The sequence below is a fragment of the Candoia aspera genome, chromosome 7 (assembly GCF_035149785.1).
Source record: "Candoia aspera isolate rCanAsp1 chromosome 7, rCanAsp1.hap2, whole genome shotgun sequence".
NCBI classification, from domain to species: domain Eukaryota; kingdom Metazoa; phylum Chordata; class Lepidosauria; order Squamata; family Boidae; genus Candoia; species Candoia aspera.
Genome location: NC_086159.1, coordinates 12,270,375 through 12,295,854, shown reverse-complemented (window position 1 = coordinate 12,295,854; position 25,480 = coordinate 12,270,375). Strand labels below are relative to the sequence as shown.

The 25,480-nt window shown below is 37.8% G+C and overlaps 1 protein-coding gene across 1 annotated transcript in view; it reads right to left on the bottom strand.

Moving 5' to 3' along the window:
• The window catches only part of LOC134500868 (1-phosphatidylinositol 4,5-bisphosphate phosphodiesterase zeta-1-like), a 42,489-nt gene extending 17,450 nt beyond the window's left edge, over positions 1 to 25,039 (bottom strand). Inside the window, exons 1-4 of the mRNA XM_063308324.1 lie at positions 24,812 to 25,039; positions 8,688 to 8,832; positions 8,011 to 8,163; positions 1,636 to 1,857 (exon numbers count right to left, since the gene is read on the bottom strand). Of these exons, the coding sequence (XP_063164394.1) occupies positions 1,636 to 1,857; positions 8,011 to 8,163; positions 8,688 to 8,825 (513 nt within the window). The 5' untranslated portion in view covers positions 8,826 to 8,832; positions 24,812 to 25,039. The remainder of the gene's footprint in view (positions 1 to 1,635; positions 1,858 to 8,010; positions 8,164 to 8,687; positions 8,833 to 24,811) is intronic.
• Positions 25,040 to 25,480: the final 441 nt, after the last annotated feature.

Sequence of the window (25,480 nt, the reverse complement as noted above, 5' to 3'; positions counted from 1 at the left end):
AGAAAGCAAGAAGCAAATGTGAGCTCTGGTTAAAGTGTTCAGGTGATCACTGTGCTGAAACTAAGCACTATGGGCTGCTTTTTCCTCTCCCTCTGCAGTCTCAGCAGTGGCAGTTGATGGCAGGTAGCTTCAGCTGGAGTTATATCCAAGCACTCCAAATAGAGTATGTTGGAAAAGCTGGAGTAATATTTGTAGCTACCATGACAAAGGTCTCTTTGGACTCCAAAGACAGAAAGCACTTGGTTTCTCTGCTACCATGGTAATCATTTGCCTCAAGAGCTATCCCGCTAAAGGGGACATGGAGGCCCCAATGTTCTGATCCTTAGGAGTAGCTCTGCATCTCTGCAAAATCCTAATTCAAGGAACTACCACCCACTGCAACTTGAGTTTCCTTACAGAGAATTTCAGCTCCATCTCCTGAAGATCCTTTAACTGCCAAACATGCTCTCTTCAAAGAAATGGGGCTTCACGTGACAGTTGAGCATTCTTCCTCCTTCTCAACCTCTACTCCACTTGACAGTCATTTCCCACAAGGGTAGGGAAAGAATGCTGGAGGCAGAGGAGGAGGAGGGCTTCATGACCTGCAGGAGGGCTACTTACTTTACAATAGGGAAGGCTTTTTTTAACTATCAGCAAAACAAACAATGATGTAAACAGCAGCTTCAATTATTCAGGTTTTTTTTTAAGTTATCCATTTCTTTATGCTAACTATCCCCTACCCCACAATTTATCCAGTTCTACAATGTGTGAAAAATTACCACCCATGCCTCAAATATGACTAAGAAAGCTGGGCTGAATATTTCAACCCCGTGCTATTTCATATACATCTAGGATTTCTTACACCCTTGGTTTGTCTCTAAACGAGGGACAAAATAACACTCTGTGCTCACTTAGAGTCTTCTCTATCTGTGTATCCAACTACACAGTAAGCTACCTGTGGTTCTGACAACTTCCTGTGTGACCTAAATTCTTGCCATGCCTGACCTGAATGCCCCAGACTTCAGCTTGGAGCACAGAAGGTTAGACCATGAGAATGAACCTATTTGAATTCAATTTTCCAAATTACATTCTCAATCCATTCCATCACAAAAAGCCTGGGATCAATTAAAGCCCAACAATCATCTTGCTATAACCTTAAATGATTTAGGAAGCACAATTATTTAATCATCACTAATATATTCTGAGGTATTTTATACAAAGCTAGGTGTACACTAAAAGGACTCCTGTAAATGTAAATATAACAACAGGCAGCCCTGAACTTAAAAGACAAGAGACATGCAGAACAGAATAAGTTGTATATCTGGAATCCAAAGTGGTACGTTCCTAAATTAGTTCATCACTAAGCAATACTGAACGTACAAACTTTCCAACATTTCTTGACCTTCACATTCTTCTTCATACATCTCTCTGCTCATAGCCCTAAGAGAAGCAAGTTGCATCAGTGCTGGTAAATGAAAAATAGCAAACCTAATTGAAATAAATACTAATGCATGGCTTATAATTGCACATCTGTCATATAAACCAACTTGAGGCAGAACTTTTCTAATCTTTGAGGATCAAGAAAGATCTTCAAATGTGAATTAGTCAATTAAGGAAGATCTATTTTTGTCTGAAAACTTTATTTCACATACATACTTTTTGTTTTTTTCTGGGGGGAGCAGAGCTTTTCCAAAGTGCTCGTCTTTTCTTAACCGGAGGTTGTTTAGGGCGTTTAAGCTCATTATCTGGCTCGTCATCACTTGTTTCCTCTTCTTCAAACTCTCCTGTTTGACCGTGGCTGTCCAGGCCTTTCCTTCCAAGTGTTTCTTCAAGTGTTCCAATTTTTTTATTTTTTATCATAATTCTGAATTTTAGTGCCTATGAAAATAAGTTGACATTATTTTAAGTCACATAACACTCCACACCAACATGTGGAATATAATTTTAATTTCAACAAGAACATTTACATATATAGTACAAAGGCATCCAGTTCCCCCTCAAAATATTTGAAAGGTTTGCTATCTATCCTAGAGGTGCTCTGAAAATCCATGAACATAAGAATGCCTTAATTTTCCATATCCAGATATTGAAATACTGTGATAATAAATTCCAACCTGGATGGTCTACCTGTATTAAGGGAGACAGATATACATTATATATTCATAATTCTTGTGTTAATATACTGTACGTGTTCCAAAAAAAAAATCCTTATGTATAAAAAGAGGTTTCCATGAATAAAGCTTATTTGATATGCAAACTTTTGTTGCATACATAGAAGAGAGTAGAAGAAAAAGAGAGAAACACATTCAGCATTGGGTATTGCTTTCATACCTCCATATAGATACAGAATTAATGTACCTACTCACATTCATCCTTTGCTAGCATTGCTTAGCTTATATATATTTATCATCATGGTATATTAGTAAAAATAAACACAAATAAAAAGCGTAAAAACTCAAGAGTGCAGAAGAACAATCATTTCACATCTTGCAGGCTCACCATGGGATCCCCAAGGTTGATGGAAAAACCAAGTTTTCAGGGCTTTCCAGAAAGCTGACAGGGATGGGACCAAACTTACCTTAGGGGGAATGATGTTCCAAAGGGTGGGGGCCTCAGCAGAAAAGTCATGCTGTCTGGGTCCCGCCAGATGGAACTCCTTAGTAGATGGGACCCGCAGCATACCTGTCCTGCTTGACTTGATGGGACAGGTAGATATGATTGGAAAGGGGCGGTCCCTCAAGCAGCCTGGTGCCATGCCATGTAGCGCTTTAAAGGTCAAAATCAGCACCTTGAATTGCATCCAGAAACAAACTGGCAGCCAGTGCAGCTCATAGAACAGAGATGTAACATGCCCAGTCCTAGGGGCACACATAACTGTCTATGCAGCTGCACTCTGAACCAGTTGAAGCTTCCAGATGCTCTTCAAGGGCAGCCCCATGTAGAGTGCATTACAGTAATCCAGTCTGGTGGTGACAAGGGCATGAGTGACTGTGAGTAGAGCCTAATGGTCTACGAAGGGGCACAACTGGGGCACAAGAAGAAGCTGTGCAAAGGTCCTCCTAGCAACAAATGCCACCTGCTCCTCAAGCAGGAGTTGTGAGTCTAAACCCCCAGACTGCACATAGGGTCTGTCTAGGGTAGTACAACCCCATCCAGAACTAAAGATGGTAAAGTCCCAGATCCAGAAGGCCAAAAACCCAGAGCCACTCGTCTCACCAGAGTTCAGCTGAAGCCTGTTTTTCCCCATCCAGACCCCCACAGCCTCCAGGCACCGGGACAATACATCAACAGCATCACTTAGTTCGACAGGGGCGGAGATATATAACTGGGTATCACCAGCACACTGATGATACCTCAACCCATGGCAATAAATGATCTCACCCAGCGGCTTCATGTAGATGTTAAACAGGAGTGGAGAGAGTACCAAACCCTGCAGAACCCCACATAACAGGGATCAAGGGCATGGGCTTTTACTCCCAATCAACACTGACTGGTACCAGCCCCACAGAAAGGAAGCTAACCAGCCAATACTGTGCCCCCCACTCCCAACCCATGGAGCCGATCCAGAAAGATACTATGGTTGATGCTATTAAAGGCTGCCAAGAGGTAAAGAAGAGCAAGGACAGATGCACTACTCCTGTCCCACTCCTGTCAGAGATCATCTAAAAGCACAACCAATGCCATCTCCATCCCATGCCCAGGCCTGAATCCTGATTGAAAAGGGTCCAGATAATCCACTTCATCCAGGGCCTGCTGAAGCTGCTGTGCAACCTCCTACTCCACCACCTCCCCTAAAAAGGGAAGTTAGCTACTGGATGAAAATTATCCAGCATGGTAGGATCCAGCAATGGGTTCTTGAGGAGGGGACAAACCAAAGCCTCCTTAAGGGGCAGTGGAACAACTCCCTCTCTCAACAAAGAATTAACTACTGCTAGGATCTAACTACACGACACCCCCTGGGTGGCCTTAGCTAACCAGGAGGGGCATGGATCTAAGGAGCAGGTGGCTGAGCTCACCGTCATAAGGACCCTGTCTACTTCCTCAGGCCCAACAGGATCAAATTGTTCCCAGATGACAGGGCAAGACTCTGCCCTGGATATCTCCATCGGACCTGTATCAAAGCTGGTGTCCAACTTGGAATGAATCTGAGCTATTTTGACCAACAGATGCTCTGTAAATTCCTCCACCCAGCCTTGTATACCTCTGAGTCCTCCTTTCCCAGAACGGCTCATGTCACCTTAAATAAAGCTGCCAGATGGCTATCCGTGGCCACAATAAGAGCAGAGAAGTATTGTTGCTTCACCACTCTTACCATCACAAGGTAGACCTTAATATAAATATACATTGATCTTTTCCAATTTCTAAGTCCAGGGGCATCTACAGGAGCTTAAAAAAGGCAAGGTAGCAGATGACTGCATGATCAAAGCCCTGTCCCTTTTTGCGCATGCAGTGATGCATGTCAAAGAGACAGGGCTTTGATCATGCAATCATGCCAACAACCTTGAGGTTTTTTACCCCCTTGTGGACACTCCTGTCTAAGATGTAGTCTTGTTTAACAGACTAGTGACAAAAAGCTATTAACACTTTAACTGCCTCTTCTCTTGCAGCTTTAAATAATTTGGTGGATATTTCATCTCCTGGTGCTTTCCTGCTTGATCTATTACCTATTACACCTCACTTTCTAACAGTCTGTTCCTGAAAATATTCCCTTTCTACAAGTGTTTCTGTCACGATATAATTCTGTTCATAAAGGATTGCAGCATAGTCTTTCCATCTTCCTTTAATCTAATTTGCCTCATTATTACTTCTGAGCTTTCCTACCTTAGCTGTACATTTTCCTGTGATTTCTCTGAACTTCTTAAAAAGATATCTCATTTTCCTTTTGGGGTTTATATTCTTCCATATATTGACATGCTTGAGTGAGACATTGCCTTATATTTTCTGAAGCTAATGGGAATAGGAGCTCCTGGAAAAGTCACTTTTGCTACTGTGGTTGAAGGTTTGCATTCAGTCATTGGACATTCTTCTTGTTGTTCAATATTTCTCCATCTTTCCCTGGCTGTCCTGACAGCTTGTTATGAAAGCCATTTGGCTATTTTCTTCCTTAAAATGTTGGGATCACCAACAACAACTTGTGGTTTTCACAATGTTTCTTATCTCTTCCAATAGCTCCTTGTGTTCTCTTTAATGTAAGTTTAAAGTATTGAATTTTACACAGATTTCATATTCTGACTGTATTATATCAGATCTACCACCACTACCCTCTTCTAAGTTTAATTTGTATATTTGATGCCAATAATTCATGGTCTGTTCCTGAAAGTGTCCTGATTGACTTCACTGCACATTTTCATCTTGTTTCCTACGTTGTCCATTTGGTGATTTCCAGGTAAGAATCTTTAAGTTGCTTGAAGTGTATATTAGGATGGAAGAATTCTCTTCACAAAACTCTATTAACATGTCTTCTGTGTTATTCTTTTAACAAATCCAAATCTTTTTGTTTTTTCAGATTCCTTAATTTCTCCAACTTTTGCACTCCTATCCTATGCTATGTCCTTTCCTAATTTTGCATTTAGTATCACTTGTAGTTGCCACAGAATTTCTCAATGTCATCCTTCATTTCATCTGTAGTAGTGGTATACTTTTTTATAACACTAAAGTTTACTGGATATCCACTGATACTAAGAGATATAATCTGTCATTTACTGGGTTATAGTCAAGCACATGCTTAGCAATTCCTTTGCTGTGTATCATCCCCATTCTATTCTTTTGCATGGACTTGTGCCTATATCATGTAATCATCTGGCCTTTTGGTCTACTGGTTTTCACTTACTCCTAGGAAACCTAATTTGATATAGTTAATTCCCACTCTGAGAATTTCAAGTTTTCCTTGGTTTCTGATTCTGATAGTCCATGTCCTTATTGTATGTGTCCTTGTGAAGTGAAAAACTATACAATTCAATTGAGTTACCAGAATTCTTTGCAGCTTCAGTCAGGCTCCATCATCACCTCCAGAACCATTCATGGAAATTCTATACTCTTCCCCCATAACTACAGAACTACATCTTAGCATGTCATAATTGACACCTAACTCATTTAAATGATATAGCCATGTACATATAGTTTTGTTGGAAATACAGAAGTGGTTTGTCATTCCCTTCTGGATTTGATTTGGAGTTCTTTCTCCTAGGAAGGTTGCTCCCTCATGCCTGTACCGCCTCGCTGACCTTCACCCATTGTGGATTACTCTTAGATTCCCCCTACTCTTTCAACCTTATTGGAACGAGTAACAGATAAGCATGGTTTTAAAATTGGAAGAAGAAACATCATAACCTGTGCTGTGCTGATGACACTACCCTGATAGCCAAAAATGCAAAGGATCTGCAAACCCTAGTACTAAGTCAAAGAGCACAGTGAAAAAATGGGATTAAAATTAAAAATAAAGACCAAATTAATGACAACATATAGAACAACCAGCTTTAGAACTGACAATGAAGATATCAAAGTGTTGGAGAGCTTCTGTCTTTTAGGATCATCAACAGCAAAGGAACAAGCATTCAGGAAATACACCACAGACTAGCACTCGGTAGAGCAGTCACGAAGGCCTTGGAAAAGTTATTCAAATGCCGTGATGTGTCTATACTTACAAAGATCAGAAAGCCATGGTATTCCCTGTGACACTCTACAGAAGCAAAAGTTGGACTTTGACGAAGCAGGATAGGAAAAGTATTGACACCATTGAATTTTGATGTTGGAGAAGGCTCCTGAGAATAGTGTGGACAGCCAAGAAAACAAACCAATAGATCATCAAACAAAACAACCAAGACCGAGCTCTCTGGAAAAGGCTCTAATACTGGGAAAGGTAGAAGCAAAGAGAAGAAGAGGATAACCAGCAGCAAGGTGGACAGCTTCAGTTTTAATGGCAGTAAATGCACCATTGGGAGACTTAAAAGAACAGGTTAGAGATAGACTGTCATGGAGAAAATCTATGTATGTGGTCACTAGGAGTTGAAAACAACTTGATGGCACATAATCAAGCAATCATCACTACCATCAGCTCCCACTCCCACTAGCGTCTTTAGATTAGCAAAATATTTGGGTTGGACCAAATAAACTGCAGAAAAGAATCAAAGAGTTCGCAACTGGAAGAGAGATGTATTCCTAAAAATGCTTCATGTTGGTTACAGTTGATTGCTTCTTCAAATATTAATTTGAGACAAATCTATGCATTAAAGGTAAGAAAATATTCCTGTAAATATATTTCAGGATCACAAGTGTGTGGGCCTCTTCACACATTACTATTATTTATTTAATATATTAAAGCCATCAAAGTCAAACTGCCTCAGTGTAGCTATGTTCCTTCCAACATCACAATTATGCTTAGAAACTAGGGGCAAACAGACAACAGGTCTTACATATTTGTTATTCCTTAACAAATCTTCTCAATATTACAACTTGAGATGTCTGCAAGGAATGAGGTTCCATTCTGGTAATGTCCTTACACCCCAATTCATATCAATTCATACCAATTACAGAATGATTTGTGCAAAAGAAGTGATGATTAATTTGGTTATTTTAAAATATGCTTTAAAATAAAGTGAGGGGTTAGAAGCTGAGATTCTGTAATACTTTTAAGCATTTCTAAAAGAAATGTTTTTATACAAGCCACTTGTATCATTTTTTTTTTAACAGCAAGTACACACTAAAATTAGGTATCAAATAGATATACGATTTTTTTGTGGTTTCAGTTTTAGGCTGAAACCACACATACTGGAATTCAAGAACCAAAATATATTACATTGCTATGTTTCCTTTTCCTCTATGGTTTGAACTTCTGATACATACATTTTCTTCTTAATAGGAGCATATTAGTTATTTCCTATTTATGTAATAACTCTAAATGTAATACAATACAATACAATGTAAGTAATTCTGGCTCAGCAATTAAGGTATAGCAATGTTTTAGAGGAATATCATGAATTCTCAAGAAATAGCCACACCAATTACATTTTTTGTATTTTTTTTAAGCGTTACCTCAGGAGAAGGTAATTCAGTTGGCATGGTCTCATCTATTGTAAATGTAATCAGCTGGTCACCCAGAATATTTTTTAGATAATCCACCATAACTTCCTGCTGCTTAGGACTACAATGATTCTCCAGAGACAATATCAGAGGATAATCAGAAACCTGGAAATGCAATTTCAAAGTTATTAACATCCTTAATTGTACAAATAGGAAATATATAAAACTAAAATGAGCAATATTGCAATTACAGATATTTTCATTAAGACACAAAAAATACAATGGCATCTTAAAGTGCTTCCAAGTAAGCAGCTCATAGTGCTTCTGCTATAAAGTGCTTCCTTACCTATCAATATGGTTTTTCTGCACCACTGGGAGGAACAAAGCCATCTTGGTGGTGAAGAGAGCATTCATTCCCTCCTCTTTCACTTATTCCTTTCCACGGCACTGGCAGGCATGGGATGGGACAGAGCATTTACTTGGCTCTGCTCATTTTTAGGAGGAGAAAAGTTTCAGCCCAACAAAAGCTTCGTTGTTCATGCAGTAGGGGCCTACTGTTTTATGTTGAAAATGATCTTGAGAGGAAACTACTGAATTCTCATCATCCATCAAAACTCTGAAGGCATGTGGGGAATTAATTTGAAAGAGTATCTTAAAATATCTGCCATGTATGTTACACATGTACCTACCAAAAAGGCATACTTGTCGATCACCTGGATGACAGTCTTAAAACTAATTTTGCTTGTTAGTGTATATCCATGATAAACTACAGGATCATTATTGGGTCCATCCCAGCAGTCAATTTCCAGGCACCGGCATCCTTTCATTAGAGCACTTAAAAAAAAAAGTTAGAGACGGGGTCATAGATTAGCTACTGTGACACTAAAAGCAAAAACAATTTGCAGGCATTCTTAGACTGGTGCAAAGCTAATGGAATTGATGTCCTCTAACACAGCTGGGAGAAAGAGTGTAAAAAACTTCCACTTCACATTCTACCAAAACTAGGCCATGGACATTGTGCCTCACAAGGAATTGCGATGTGGGTTCAGATCATTTAAAACAAACAGAGCTACTTAGTCAACATTGTTATTAAAAGTTTTTCATGCCAGTGCCAACTTTCTTTTGCTGAAGTTGTGAGGCAATAGTGTCTTGTGCAAAGGAAAGCCCTTGGTGCCTGGTCCAGCTACACAGCAGAAATTCAATTTGTTTCACAAATGTTTGTTAACCTACTTTTGGTAACATCCAGAGATATTGCTCCATATGGAAGCAGATTTTATTTATTCATACATACAATTTATACGGCCGCCCATCTCATTCTCACAGCTCTGTATGGCTGACTACATTTTGACAGATTCTCATGCTACAACATGTTTCCAGACATTCTGAAATGGCACATCATAGGGCTATATGTTCTGTTTGAAAAATACTCTTAGAAAACACTCATAACAAAACCACCACAAATGATTAAAAAGTTGGCTGGCTGCAGTGGTGTTAAGAAATGCAAGCATAAGAAAAAATATAAAGCATATTATATGTAGGTCATTGTAGATCATTTATTTTAACTTGACTAGTTCACTCAAAAAATCCTCAGGAAAAAAGTTTAGTTTCTAAAGCAAGTATTTCTCTGTCAAAAAATGGACAGTGGGCTATCCAATAGTATCCCCAAAAATTAATGTTGTGGCACAACTGCTGTAGCATACTATGCAAATTTTACTTGCTACAGCTTCTGGAAAGTAAACTATGTATCGCTATTAGGAAAAGACTATCACACTGTGAGCCCTTGAGGGACAAGAGTACTAAGATCTGTGCCCCAAAGAAAGGACATAAAACTAGGTTTCATTAATTTCAATGGGTCTTAAGATCCCAACAAATGCAAAAGTCATTACACAGCATGATTTCCTGGAATACTTTAAAAGGCAGATGAGGAATCCATATATTGAATATTAGCCAACTTTGGCTTTGATTTTAATTTTAATTTTTGTTTTAATTTAATCAAAGATAGCTTTAAAATCACAGACAACTATTCTAATAGATAATTATTTTGCTAGTTTTGCTAGTGAATCCATCCCCTGATCAGTGCAAGAAACCATATTAAAGCATCCCAGACAGGGATTATCTTCACTCAGTTTGTACATATCCAGGGAAAAGAAGCATACCACTTCTGTGGGTACTTTGGTCCATTGCTGAATTGCTCTGACTGGCAGGAATTTTTTTTTTTAACATTCAACTGGATGCTAAAAGTATCTTAACTTAAATCCATTATTCCATGTCCTGCACTCTAAAATGTTTGGAAATAGGTTCTTGACCTTCTGAGAAACAACTTTTCAGATATTTGGAGAGCGCTATTGTATTCCCCCCGTTTTCACAAGGCTAAGGGGACTAGAAGGACTAGCTGCTTCCAGTCCTATCTATCTGTGAATCTTTTCCAGTTTACCTGCTTCCCCTTTAAAGTAAATTGCCCAGAAATGGACACAGTACTCAAGTGCTTTACCTTTTCCACAGATATATCACACTGCTTAGAGTCAGTTGTGACTGAAATGACATATGAGCCTGCATAAATAAATATTCACTTTGCAATTAACTACTATTCCAAGATCAGATTCAAAAGTATTACCAACCAAGTAGTTTCCTCTATTCTACACTTGTACATTTGATTTTCCATTTGTCTGTTTAATTTTATTATGTTATTTTCAGCCCATTTCTCTAACCAATCAAGAGTTTTAAATTTTATTGTTTTCTAGGATAACAGCTATCCCACTCCATTTTGTGTCCTTTACACGGAAGTGTTGTGGTATTTGATACTTTATTCCAGTTTAAGAAGGAACCACCCAAAGGCACTCTTTGAATACAATTTTTGAACCAGCTCTATAGCAGTGTTATTATTATTCCATTCAGCCCACTTAACTAGAATGTCATGGGGTACTTTGCCAAATGTCTGGTTGAAATCAATATATGTCTACTGTATTCTCACAGTCTACTAAAGAAGTCACCCAATTAAAAATGAGATAAAGTTACCCTGACAAGATTTGTTCTTGATAAATGTATGATGACTTCTGGTAAATACAGTATTATTTTGAGATACTAACAGATCAATTCCTTTATGATCTACTGTTCTGGTAGCAGACTAACAGGTCTTCAGTTCACTAGATCTTCCTTCCCCATTGTTTGAATAGGGGTACATAGGTAATTAAACTCCTTAGCAAATTATTTTAGGATGCTGGGATGTAATTCACGGCCTTCTACAAAGTAAAGAGGTCTTCTCTGACTGTGTTTCTATCAGTAATGAGCTTCAATCTTCCCACTCCATCCCGCTGTTCATAATTTCCTAATGGAACACATACTTTCTTGTTGGAAAACAAAAACAAAATAGAAATAGCTCTACCTTTCATTTGTTACCTGTTATACTGTTTGCCATTTTCAGTTAGCTTAGTATTTTTTCCTTCTATTTTGAAAAGGAGCCCATTTATTTTTCTAGCACCCTCTATAGTTTCAAGCTATCTATATCTATTCTTCCTTAGTGACATGCCTCTCTCTTACATGTACTCTCTTTTTTGTTTTCAGAACTCTGATAAGCTTTTTGTGTAGTTATATTGGTTTCTTCTGTGTCCTCCATTTTTTCTTCATTGGAATTGTTTGCAATTATGCTTTTAGTATCTCCTGGAATTCTCATCCATCTTGAACTTATTTTTCCATTAGCTTCTTCTGCAATGGAATCTACTCAACTTGTTCTGAATTTATTGAAATCCGCTTTTCTGGAGACCAAGATACGTGGTCAATTGCATTCAAATTTAGTTTCCCTTCAAATTAAGAAAAACAGTATTAAATGGTTATTCCCAGTTCCTACTAATTCTACTTCCTCAACTAAGTCTTCTCAAGTAGGAGGGGCAATGCTTTTGTGCATTCCTCCACCCCCTGAAAGATAAAGTTTTAAGTAAGACAAATCAGGATTTTCCTGGCAGAACCATGTTTGGCGAAGTTTTCTCTCAAGAGATGTCAGGGTAATTAAAGACTATCTTTAGTACTATTTCATGCCTCATACCTTCATGGAAGGTAGCAGTAGACATCACTAACATTATTGCTTCTCTTTGTTCTACCACTGTTTTTTTTAACCATGATGCTTTCTACAACACTGCCAAGTTTAAATGGCATCTGGATTTCTGAGCAGGAATAGATACTAATGTAAAACCTGACTTCTCTTCACTTTCTACTGTTTTGGTTCCTTTTGAACAAACTGTATTCCTCAACTGCTATATTCTAATCAAGGGACTCATCTTACCAGAATTCCATTATAACTATTAAATCATATTTGCCTTCCTGTACTAAGAATTGCAGCTTATCCTGTATATTTCCTGTATAGAAGCAATAGACAATGAAGGCCATTAGTTTTATGGGCTATTGTTGCTATCTGTTTTTTAACAGAGTGGTTTAAAAGGCCCCATTACAACAATACTCTTACTTCTTTATCAGAGTTCCTTAGTTTAGTTTTTGCCTCCTTTGGATCCAACCTGCACAATATACAGACCTTCTAAGCAAGTATATGTCTTTTTGCCTAATACATTTTTACCAGTCCTCGTGAGATGCAAAACATCCTGAACAAGCAGAACATCATCTAAACAGTTGAAACCATGGTCTCAGAAACAAAATTTCCCATCAATATCATTTGTTGATTCACACATTCACTTGGCTTCAACTCAATCACATCTCTGATCATTGCTCCTGGCAGAGAGCAGACTTCACAAATCAATGGATTCAGTTAACATATATTTGTTTTAATTCTTCATAATAGTGAGTTACCAATTACCAAGACTCTTCTTTTGTCTTCTCGTAAAGCAGAGCTGAATCTCCTTTATTCTTCAGAAATCTACTATTTTGACTCTTGATTCACACTGTACCTTTTTCTTTTAAGTCAGAACCTGTTCTTCTGGGGGAAACGCCCCACCCAAACTATTTTTGAGTTCTAGTGGTACAGAGTAACTTGGACAGTATATCTCTTAATTCTTGCTGTTATTCTCATCTACTGGTTTGCTCCCTTGATTGTCTTCTCTGTAGAGAGCTACTTCCACTGTCAGTTTTTGTTCTAGCATCTCTTTTTTTAAATCTGCATCCTATTTCATCAGCAGAAATGTCTCTATTTCCTGATCCAATCTTTTGATTTTTTCTTCCTTCAAAGACTGCTATAAACTTACATTTAGTGCAAATGTTAAGTTGGGGTATTCTCAGACAGGAACACAAACATGCCACAAGCACTACAGGTCAAAATTAACATTCATCTTCAGTCTTGTTTTTGAAGGCATAAACAGTAGAAAAGTCTTTTCTCTTGATCCCATCTCAGGGTTTCAAATTATGCAGATATAAACTCTTGATTTCAGGGAAAATTTATCAGGGATTCTTCCTTAGTCCCCACTGCTCTCGCATGGAAAAGTATTATTTAGCTATCTCTGTCCATTCACTCAGTGAGTTCATTTCCTAGGCCCTGAATCCCTTATATTCCTCCTGTAGTCTCTGCTTAGCAAGAAGGAGTCACTCAGTTACTCACAATGAGCAATCAATAGCTCTCAGGGCACAGCTCTTGCACTCAGCAGCGATTCAGGAGATAAACTTTTCACCCCTCACAACTGAGTATACAATCCTTCAAAATACACAGATTCTCTGTCCTCTTCTCTCTTTTTCTGCCTCTATATTGAACTCTACTGGCAAACTACTATTAGCATTCTTTGTTCACTCACTTTGTCAGACAGAACCTTTTTAAATAAGGTAGCTGTACATGGTTAAAAAAAGTTATCTTAAAGACAAATGTAACAGGAAGCCCTACAGACTTAAGGTAGTCACCACTTGATGGCTAGGGCACAAACATTTATTTTAACAGCTTTCCTCAGAAGAGACAAAGCTAGAGACAGCCTCTTAGCAACACTATTAGAAGTCACAACTGATTCCTAAACAAGTTCTGGAGTGATCCTTAGTTTGCTTTTCTTCCCTGTACCCAGCCTCTGAAACTCCACCAGGATCTACCCAGGAGAGCAATTAGCTACTCTTTTGTGAAATCTTTGGAACTTCTGTGGAGCTCCAACTCAGAACAGGATAGAAGGTCCTACAAGAACAGTCAATGTTGGTCCATTCCTCAATTCTTAAACTAATCTGTGAGACCCAGAAAGATTTAAAAGGCTTGTGGTTGCTTAAACAAGCCTTCATATCCTGAATTTTACCTTTAAGCAATGCTCAGTGATCTTCCATAAGGATCCAGGTGCAGGCCCATAGCACATTTATCTGGGGCTAATACAAATATATTCCTACTCTTACCAGAGCCTTGTGCTATGAAATAATGACAAGGCTTCAACAGTTTTAAAGAACTGATGTTCTGACTCATGTCTTTTGTTTCCCTCTCCCCCTTCTAAGCCCCTTACATTGCTAGCGATCCATATGCTTTGTATGTCTCTATGTATGTGTTCATCATACCCAAGTGACACTTCAGACGGACAACAGCACCTCGCCATCTCTTGGTTGATCTCAGAAAGCTAAGCACGGTCAGACTTGATCAGTACTTGCAGAAGAGACTGCCATGAAATCTTAAGGCTAGAGCTCTAGGCTAGCCTGGAAATTGATGGCAAGCCACTTTCATATTGTTGCCAAGAAAATTACATGGATGCATCCACGTAGTCAATATTAGTTCAGCTAGGCTCAATTAGATTTTTTTCCTCTCTTAAGTGACAAATTATCTGTAGATACTGTCCCCAGGCCCAGGAAACTAATGTTCTTGGGAGGTCTGTCTCAACGTATGTTCCTTAAACTTTATCTTTGGCATTGGCTCCCAATAACTCTGGGTTTTCAACGTCTGCTTAAAGTGCTTGTTCTACCCGCTTGCTACCAGTCTCCTGCTATCTGTTCTTGACTACTTCCTTCCGTTCACAGGATGTGTCCACATAAATTAAAGAACTCTTGGAATTGGGAAAGCACAGCACATAACATGATACAGTTCTGGTTCTTTAATGAGAAACCCTAGAGTCCTAGAAGTTCCTACACTCCCTTTTTTCTCTGAAGCTTATTGTTCATTATGTTTTTATGGTCTGCCTCAAAATAGCTCCAGCAAATCTTAGAAACTCTGAGCACTCCACATATATACATAAATATGGGGAAATGAGTTTGTAAATCATGCGTTGGAATATTTATGCAAAGTAAACGTTTTTACCCTAGCGTGCATTGGCACTGGTTATGTGGGTTTCGTGGGTAAATTTATATTTTGAAAGTGTATATTCTTCCCTTTAAATCAAAACCTGATGGCAACACTGAAATATTTATCTGTCATATTGAATTGTACTCTAACTACTTTGCTTTCTATTTGTGGTTTTCAGTGGCTTCTAATTTTTTAAAATATTTTAATTTATACTTTTGGATATTTGATTCAGTAAAACAGGAGATGCTGTTTTACTGAACTACTTATTCTATTAAACTAATTATTCAAAATGGATACAAATACCTTGCATAGCCCCATAGGTGACTTGGCCCTATTAGCTGATCAGATATGAGGTAGGTGTTGTGTGAGGATGAAATAAAGTATTCACATAGCGGACGGGACATATCCTGGTAAACAGTTCTGTGCTCACTTTTAAATATCGCGCAGTCCTCAGAAGTCACATATCTTATAAATCCTTCAAATGTCATCTCTCTATTTCTCTTTGCTGAAAGCCAGAACATTATAAAAACATATATATCTCCAGCATGGATATAAACAAAATTAAGCAGAAACTGAAAATATTCCAGATTAAATACATTAATGTAACGGGGAATGTCAGATCATACGTGAAAATCTAAATTGTTCTTGCACTCAGTGATGAGGAATTGAAAGAAAATGAATCACATATGATAGGTTATTTGATGTACTCATATAACTTATTTATCAACTCAGTAATTGAGTAATATCGTTCATGAGCTTTGGCTGATGCACCATCTGTATCTTTGTCTGGCCAGAGACAAGCCATTAGTACTAAGCCTGTGACTGTTTCAGATTGTTCATCAGGCATCATTGTGTGGTTTGTCATACAATGGGTCGGATGCCAAACAAACAAAACAAAGCACTACCATCTTTCAAGTTCTCATTTGAAACTGTCAAAATCACAAAAGATTTCATAATCTTATGAGATTTCTACCTCTTTTACTTTAGTGAAGTTGTGATAAGATGGTTGCATCTGGGGCTGTGCTTGATTCTGTGGCCTACGGGTACAATTTTATCAACCCCCAAGTCAGAGTATAAGCCTTTTAATATTTTGTTCAGAAAATAGTTCAGTGGGACTCAACTAGGGACTGCAGTCTTAAGTCCCACCCATGCTTAAATTATTTTTACTAACACAATGAAATTTAAAACTCTGTTCTTAGCTGAATTCTGTCCTCTGATTCTAAAACAATGCTGCAGCTCTTATTTCCGCAAAATATTGTTTTTGACTTAAAGGACTTAATTTCTTAAGTCACTGGGTATTTTAACACCCATTCTGTATTTGACACCCAAATGTCTTTATTTTTGCCCTCAGAAAATAGTAAATCTCAAACTTCTTCAAAAGCCTTGCTCAAACACATGGAAGTTAAGCATCATTAAGATTGTTTTGTCTCGTTTCTATCACACAATATTGATATAAAGATATAGAAATAAAATAGCAATGTACTATAGATATGTGGTATATCTCTATGCACGTATACACATTTTATAAACCCTCAAGGGATTTTTATCATTGAGAGTTCGAGCTTCCCAGCATCCCTCTGGCCTGTATTTGAGCCTGAATGTGCAGGGGTTCCCCGAGGCCTGAAAAATATTTCAAGGGTTCCTCCAGGATTAAAAGGTTGAGAAAGGCTGCACTAGAATATCATGAAATGCTGAAAAAGAGCAGATAGATAAATACATTTGCTGTTAATAGGACCGATTTTCCAAACAATCTGCTTAGGTAGGATATTAATATTTTCCTTTCTTTAGATTTTTTTTTAAAAATATCATGGATCACATAAATTTATCTATTGGACTTTAAAAAACCAGAAGTATGTATAACATGCTTCTCTTTCTATACTATATTTACTCTTGCATTTGGGACTTACAAGGTTGAGGATAAAGTAATAGGCTCTTTAAAAAGATGAAAAAGGCAGAATAAAATGGGGGTTTCAGAGAGTGTGAAGTGCGTGACTGACTTCATTTCCACCCAAAGCATACTTTACTTTTGTTGTTCCCTTTGATCCCAATTACTTCCAAGGCTCATTTTCTTAGGCTACAAGTTCTTTGGAAAGAGAGAAACTATATTTTTCAAGAAGAAACCCTTTTCTACATCTAAGCCCCTGGGATAAGTAAGCTGTAACTAATTAAATGACTGCATTCATTGTTATACTTCAAAATGTTAACAAAGCATAGGCTACGCTACTGAACGTAAAGGTAAAGGTTTCCCTTGACATTAAGTCCAGTCGTGTCCGACTCTAGGGGGCGGTGCTCATCTCCATTTCAAAGCCGAAGAGCCGGCATTTGTCTGTAGACACTTCCATGGTCATGTGACCGGCATGACTACACAGAATGCCGTTACCTGCCCGCCGAAGCAGTACCTATTAATCTACTCACATTGGCATGTTTTCGAACTGCTAGGTTGGCAGGAGCTGGGACTAGCAACGGGAGCTCACCCCGTCACGCGGATTCGAACCGCCGACCTTCCGATCGGCAAGCTCAGCGGTTTAACCCGCAGCGCCACCGCGTCCCACACACTGCTGAAGACAACACACCATATCCCATCCTCCTATTCCAATGCTGCAAGCAGAACATATATCCAAAGTACTGTCTATTTGTTTATTTATCTACTGCATTTCATACTGCCACACTCCACAAGCATGCTGTTATTGATGTTCAAGCAAAGGTCCTTCCCAGCAGGCCTCTGCTACACAACAGATTTGATGCTATTGTTGCTAAGTGCTGAGAAGCTAAGAAGACAATAGGACTAAATATACTACTCTCAAATGCAAAGGTTATGAAGACAAACAGTAATTAAAGACTCTATTTCAGATGTTTAAGGCAAGAGGATAGTTTAACTGTTGCAGCTGCCAGATCAGAGATTGGCTTATTATCTTTCACAAGTATGCTTCCTTTCAGAATCTGGTTTTGGCTCTCTTCGCATACTCAACCAGAAGCAAAAGACAACTTATTTGTGATCCCATGCAATTGTGGGATACTGTACATAAGCTGCATCTATGTAAGCAGAACCATCACCTTCATCTAGCCTACCCATGACCCACCAAATTCTGCCAAGCAAATGACCCATACAACGAATCCACTCTATCCACCTGGATATGATTATTTATATTCAAATCTTAACTATGTGGGGCAGTGATACTCCTTGTGTACAAGAAGTGTATATTCCAGATATTTTTAATATAAAGGGAAAAAATTTAACCTAATTTTTTTTTAATCTGTTCAATCATGTCCGATTCTCGAAGACTGCCTGGACAAGTCCCTGCAGTTTTCTTGGCAAGGTTTTTCAGAAGTGGTTTGCCATTGTCTGGTTCATAGGGGTGAGACAGAGGGACTGGCCCAAGGTCACCCAGCTGGCTTTGTGCCTAAGGCAGGACTAGAACTCATGGTCTCCCAGTTTCTAGCCTCGTTCTTTTAACCACTCCCCAAAACTGGCTCTCAAAACAGCCTTCATCAAATATTACCAAAAAACCCAAAACGTATTTTTTTCTCTCTCCATCCTCAGAGCTATACATACAGAAACAAATATATAAGTAAAATAATGTACTTGTATGCTTGTAGGCTTATAACTTAATATATTTTCTTCCTAAGCTGGCTTGCAAGATTTACTGAGTTTACATCAAGTTTCTGTTCAAAAATTCTTCCTGGACAGAGCGCTTTGAAACAAAAATCTCCACTTCTGAAATCACTTGCAAAACAGCTACTAAACAATAAGTCAATCCTGGCAAGTGCGCTAGACATGTAGTTTCATGCTATTTAGCCATGAGAAAAATTTAGCAATTTTAGCATTTAATTTAGCAAAATTAATTGCTGAGGGATTTTTTTCAAAAGAGTGTCATGCAGTGATGGAAGGTTAGCTTTCCTGTACTGTAGTGCATTTTGGTGATTTTGACATGTTTTTCTAAGCCACCACAGAGCAAATGTGGTAAGTTTTCTAGAACATATGGAAGACAGCAATGGCAAATCACTTATATACTGTCACTGGAAAAACTACGTGGACATGTCCATGAAGTTACTAGGAGTCAAACTAAACTTAGACTACACACACATACACACACACACACGACACAGAGACATTCTTAATTATACCTAACAAACCTAAAATAACAAGAATTTTCTTAATACAACAGCTTATTGTGTATTCTCCTTACATATACTAGTTGCCTAGTTTGATGTAAGTATGACTTCTAGTACATTTGTCTACAATTTCATTATTTCATTATTTGTCTATAATTTCATTACTTGCCATTGAAGTTCCATGTACAATCTTTTACTTATAACCACAAGCTAAAACACGAAGCATCAAAAAAGTCTCTCCCCCAACATTTTCTGGAGTATGTTACTTATTAATTATATGCTAATTGCAGGACTCTTATTAACTTCCACTAATCCAGGCGTGGACAAGTCCTGAAGAGATAGAAGCTGTAACTCAGCCTCTCAGTCTGAAGGACCAGAAGAGGCCATCTGCTAACATTGCTATTGTCAGTGGAAATAGGACAGCTGACATTTTTAAGCCTGTTTTCAGAATAGGAAGGGAAATGACAGGCCTCTGGGAAGCAAACTGCTACCATTTCTACACTTAAACCCACCCAAAACCTGAAAAAAACAACCCAAAATATGTTGCCAAAATTAAACATTTGCTGTCAAATTTTGGCATCAAGCTCAGTGTAATGGAGGCCACACGTGGCATAACACATCCCATCTGTGCACTAAGTTTTAAAAGAAAAACAATGTTAATAATTTTTATTTAGTAAACTTAATTAGTATATTATTCTAATATATTAAGATTATGCAAAAAATCAGTTTCAATTTATATAAAATTCTCAGGTTAAACTCAACACTGAATTTATTAGTTTCTACTAATAAAACAGCACATTCCCATTCCTCCTCCTACCTATATGCCACGCCAAATTTCTAGCCAATTATTCTTTTGGAGCAAACTCAAGGAGCACCTAGGAGCTGCAGAAAGGAGAGGTAATTCTGTCTTGAAGGAGAATCTATTCTATTGCCTAAACACAGTAAAGGTAGGAGGAGGAATCTCCTGAAAGATTCCTACTGCCCAGTACAGGTAGTCCTTACTTAACAACCATTTGTTTAGCGACTGTTTGAAGTTACGAGGGCAGTGAATAAAGTGACTTATGACCAGTCCTCTCACTTATGACAGTCACAGCATCCCCACAGTCATATGATTGCAATTTGGGCATTTGGCAACCATCGCACATTTATGATGGTCACAGCATCCCGTGGTCATGTGATCATTTGCTACCTTCCCAGCCAGCTTCCAACAAGCAAACGTGCTCTGGAAAGTGGAGTGGGCAAACTCAGTGTCCTTTAAGCAGGCTCTGCTTGATACTTCTCCTTCAGCTCCCAGCGTTCTACCTGCAAGTCGCCCACAGGGTCCCTCTGGATCCTGCGAGTTTACTCGTGAGGAGCTGCCTTCTGGAGCACAGGTGGGCAGTTGCACAGCTTCTCCTTCTCCAGATAAGCTCCACAGGTCTGGGCTCACCACCCAGCCACCATTCTCCGCCTCAGCATCACCTTGCCCCAGTCCCAAAGGATTCTGGGCAACATTCAACATCAATAAAATGAAAACCAAATATATACAGTAATAGGAAAATCTGAACAATGTCAACGATAAACAGTAATGACACAGAGCAAAGATAAACTCCAAATAAAATACCAGATTGGCACTCAAGAATTGGTCAGTTGGGACTAAAAATGTGTTGAAATAAAACTATTTTATACCATCCAGGAACTTTGGTGATGGGTGGCCTCAAACTAAAAAAATAAAGATGGTAGATAGACAGGCAGACAGACAGACCAATTAGCCTAAGTATTAAATGGCCACATTCATTAGCAGCTAAATGTTTCATATCATCATCTACATGGCACCACATGTACTATACACTGTAGTACTCCAGTGTCTAGGCAAATAGTATAACTGAGACTAGTCCTGTTTTCCCTAAGTGCTGTATCAATTCAGGATGGTAAACTAATTACAGCTATTTATGCTTTCAGTCAGTAAGAGGATTATTCGGTGGTTCTGGATGAACACCACCCCATTCAATTCCATCCTCTAACTCGATTTTATTTCTCCTCCTTCCTGCTATTGTATTATTATTAATCAGTAAGATAAGACAAATGTACATGTCAGTTATGAAAGGTGTAATAATATGCATGAACTGAGCTCAGTCAGATTCCTTTCTTTCCTTCTTTCCTTTCTTTTCCTAACATGGCTCCTTCATTTGAAATTGCCCACTGATTATCATATCCTCCAGCCCTAATTTAGGCATGTATTAGATTTCCATTCTGCCTTTTGTACAGGAGCTCAAGACGGCATACATGATGCTCCCTCCTCCTATTTGTCCCCATAACTAGAACTAATGTCTTCCTGTTAGTAAATTATTACAGAGTTAGGAAGTTTGTGGTTAGAGAAACATTGATATCGATGCCTTGACCATCGGACAGACAGCCGGAAATACCAAAGCTTTAATTCTGTTCTATGTGTGAATGGCAGCCTAGTCAGTTATCACTATCTTATCTCCTTCTTGGTTTTTTTTCCCCTAAGCATATGTAGTATACCACTTTATCTCACTCATATTTTAGTATCAGGTACAGAAATGAGACCACAACCATTAATTCTCTTTCTGACTAGTGTGAATAATTCATCTCCATTCTCCTTGCAACATTTCCATGTAATAGCCAAAAATGCATTAGTAAGTAATTTTTTCTTGTCTGTTTCTTGGGTTTATTTAATCTGTTTCAGGAAGATGTTCCTTCTATCTTTTGTTTGTATGTGTATAGGTGGGTGTGGTTTTTTTCTTTTGACTTTCTCCAAAATTGAGTTTTTTAAAATGCAACATCCACAACTAAATAGTATGACATAAAATGCATAGTAAAATAGATCTGAAACAATTTCATGTTCACATGTAGGGAAGAAAATTATTCTTGGAATAACCAAGTAACTGTTGATGAGTGTAATACTTAGAGTCAGATAGAAATCTTTCCAGTCTGTGATCCTCTTTGATCAGCATTAGCATCATACAAGCAACCCTAATTTCAAGACAGATGCCCTGTATGTCTGCTTTAACACTTCAGGAATTAGCATACACTTTCTGAAATAAAGTAGTTTTTTAAGCAATGCTTATGAGCTAAATATAATGATGCAATTCCAGTTAGAACATTGTAGGGATTAAGGCCAAGTACACTAATTTCTTTTGACATACTCAGAATAGACAAATGTAGGATTTGGCTATGCTTGTAACCTGTATGGACTACATTAGCTAGAAAATTAAAATGTAGATTCTGTATTTTTAGCATTTCTACTCTTTTCATCCTTTTCCTAAGGCTGATTATTCATGTTCTTTTAATGTTTGTATATCTAGGGGTCACAAACATTACTCCTTTCTGGTTCTTTTGTTTCTTTTGTTCTTTTAAATTTGAGGGTTGATTCTCATATTGATAAGAAGTCTAATAGCAAAACAATAAACAGAAACAGGGAGTTCTCTTTCATACCAAAAAACAGGCTTCTAGCCTCCTGCATTTGTAACAGCACAAGAAAATGGAAGATAGTTTTGCCATCTTATTATCTATCGGGGCACCTATAGCTACAGTCTAAAAATGGCAGACACAATCAGGTAATCAAAGTCCGCCCCCTTTTTAATGCACATTGCAAGCATTGCAGGACTATAAAAAGGGGCAGGGCGGACTTTGATCACCTGATTGTGTCTGTCATTTTAATGCACATCGCAAGCATTGCAGGACCATAGAAAGGGGTAGGGCTTTAGTCTCTCTGTGATTCCCACCATTTTGATGTCAGTGACCATTGCTACCGAGACCCTGTTGTCTATGTATTGGTGCCTCATTTAAGAGTAAAATGCTCATTTGGATTCTTGTGTAGTAATCTTAACCTTCCTTCTAATAAATATTACTAATCAAAGTTCTGAAAGACCTGTTCTTTCAATTTTTACTGTCCAGATTGCTAGGAGAGAAGTCTGAGATTAAGTATGGAGGGCCTTAATTTCTCTGATGCCTTAATATCAAACTAAGACAATCTTATTCTTTCAAGCCTTTAACAGAATTCATAATTAACATTGTATCATCTATACCTTTTTGGAGCTCTTCATTTTATTTGATGCTGCTATTTTAGCTTTGTTTCCGTAGAGTCATATTATATTTATAAATTTATTGAAGGCTACTTTGTGGATCCTTTTAACTGGAAAATAGAATATTAATCTCCAAAATAAATTAAAAATTAAAAATTTGCAACACATTCAGGCTATGAACAAACCATAACTTTATATACGTAATACATAAATGTTTAATTGCGTTAGTAATTCTAAATCTTTTTGAGAATGAATCTATGTAAGTTTAATCAGGATTAGATTTTTCAAAGCACATTTCAGATTTACCAGCATTTGATTACATCTCTCATTTTACTCTCTACTCCCTTTAAGACTTCTCTGCACAGCCTGCTTTCAATTACAATTGCAGGTTGGATATCATCACTTTTCCCTATGCCATACAGTTTATAATCTGACCATGTCATAGTTATATTAACTTAAATCTTAACCAGAGGCAGATGAGAAGAATTATCACATTAGTCCAAGTAAATATATCACTGGCCTTTGAAACATTGGCTATACAGTCCTGATTATTGGTCTATGGGACCTGGCAACTGTTTATTAAATTGTGGGATCTATAAATTTTAATTGAATTATTCATTAATGGAAGAAATACATATATCAACAGATGTCAGATACTGACATATAAATTAGGAATAAAACTGCAAATTGCCCACAGACTTTTTTTTTCCAGAATCCATTCTCTTGGACCTTTCATTTATATCTTCAATATGTAGATACAGCAAAGACGGAAATGTTAAAGCTTCTACAAAATATCTGTCCCTTATTCTATGCAGTTTTCAATGCAACATGCATAAAATGGTACTCTCACAGGGATCAATTACTGCTGGCTTTTATTTTAGATCATCACTGTTAACTCCTTGCATTTCACTGGGGATTGGGGATTTATCAATTGTAAAACATTTGAGCCCAGCAGCAGACATTTCTCAATCCAAACCACTATGAAGTGAAGGGAGGCACACTGTGCTCCAGCAGCAACTGACTTAAATGAAATGAAAAAAAAAAAAAACCCTACATGCACATATTGGCCTTTTCTTTAAGAAAGACCAGATGAGCAGGTTGTCTTTGTCTAAAGCAACTTCGGAAAGCAGGGCAAAATAGCACACAATTTATTATTCCCCCTCTACCATCCCAATTCCATGAGGAAATGGCACCAGGTAGAAGACTTTTTGGCATGACAACTGAAGGACAATTCCATCTTTGTCTTCACTGAAGTAATTTGTGTTGAAAATCTGATACTTCAGTGTTTATTTATACTTCAAATTTCATCACTGCCCATCTCAGTCGATAAACATCTCATGTTAAAAGTGTCCCATATTTTTATATTAGAAAACTAGATTCCTAAGAGTAGGTTTTATTTCTAAGTTAATATATACATATAAAAAGATATAAAAAGAATGATTAATATTACTGAACTCCATTTGGTAAAAAAAACTGATACTCAAAAATTAAAGACACAGCATACCTTCTTCAATGGGCTCAAACTTTATAACAAGTTGAGATGCAATTGTTTCATCAGCATTAGTCTGAGACTGTTCATTTCTGAGAAAGGCAACTAGATTTGGTAGCGAAAGTATTCTGCCATTTGGAGAGTGGATTGTGAAGAGCTCGTGAATTTCACATCTGTGTGCTATAGCACGATATATTCTTCTAAAATCCTCTATAGTAATAGTTCCAGCCTTCAGTGAATCACTTGCCTGCTTAAAAAGAAAAAAAATGCATAATACAATATATACAACATATGACACTTAATATAAAAAGAAAAATGATTATATACATTCTGGTATTATTTTTTGATACTTCTTGAACTAAGAAGGCTCTGTGGCCCAACAGACCAACCTCTTCCCCACACTGCAGTTTGTCACCCAACCTTATAGTTATCCCCTAAGATTGTTAGCAATGTCCACTTTTGTCTGAACTTCACCAAGCTTGCATGGGGAGTTTCTGGCTGGCCAGTTCACCAAGCACATACAGTATCTTCCCCCTTGGAGAAGACAGACACCAGGTGAAGTAGATTCCTCTGGATTGGGGAGCTCAGGTAGAAGGCTAGATTTAGTAATTTAGCCAAATCCAATTCCCCAATCCTGTCTTTTAAAATCAAGTTCATACTTAAAATTAAACCTTAACGTAAGAA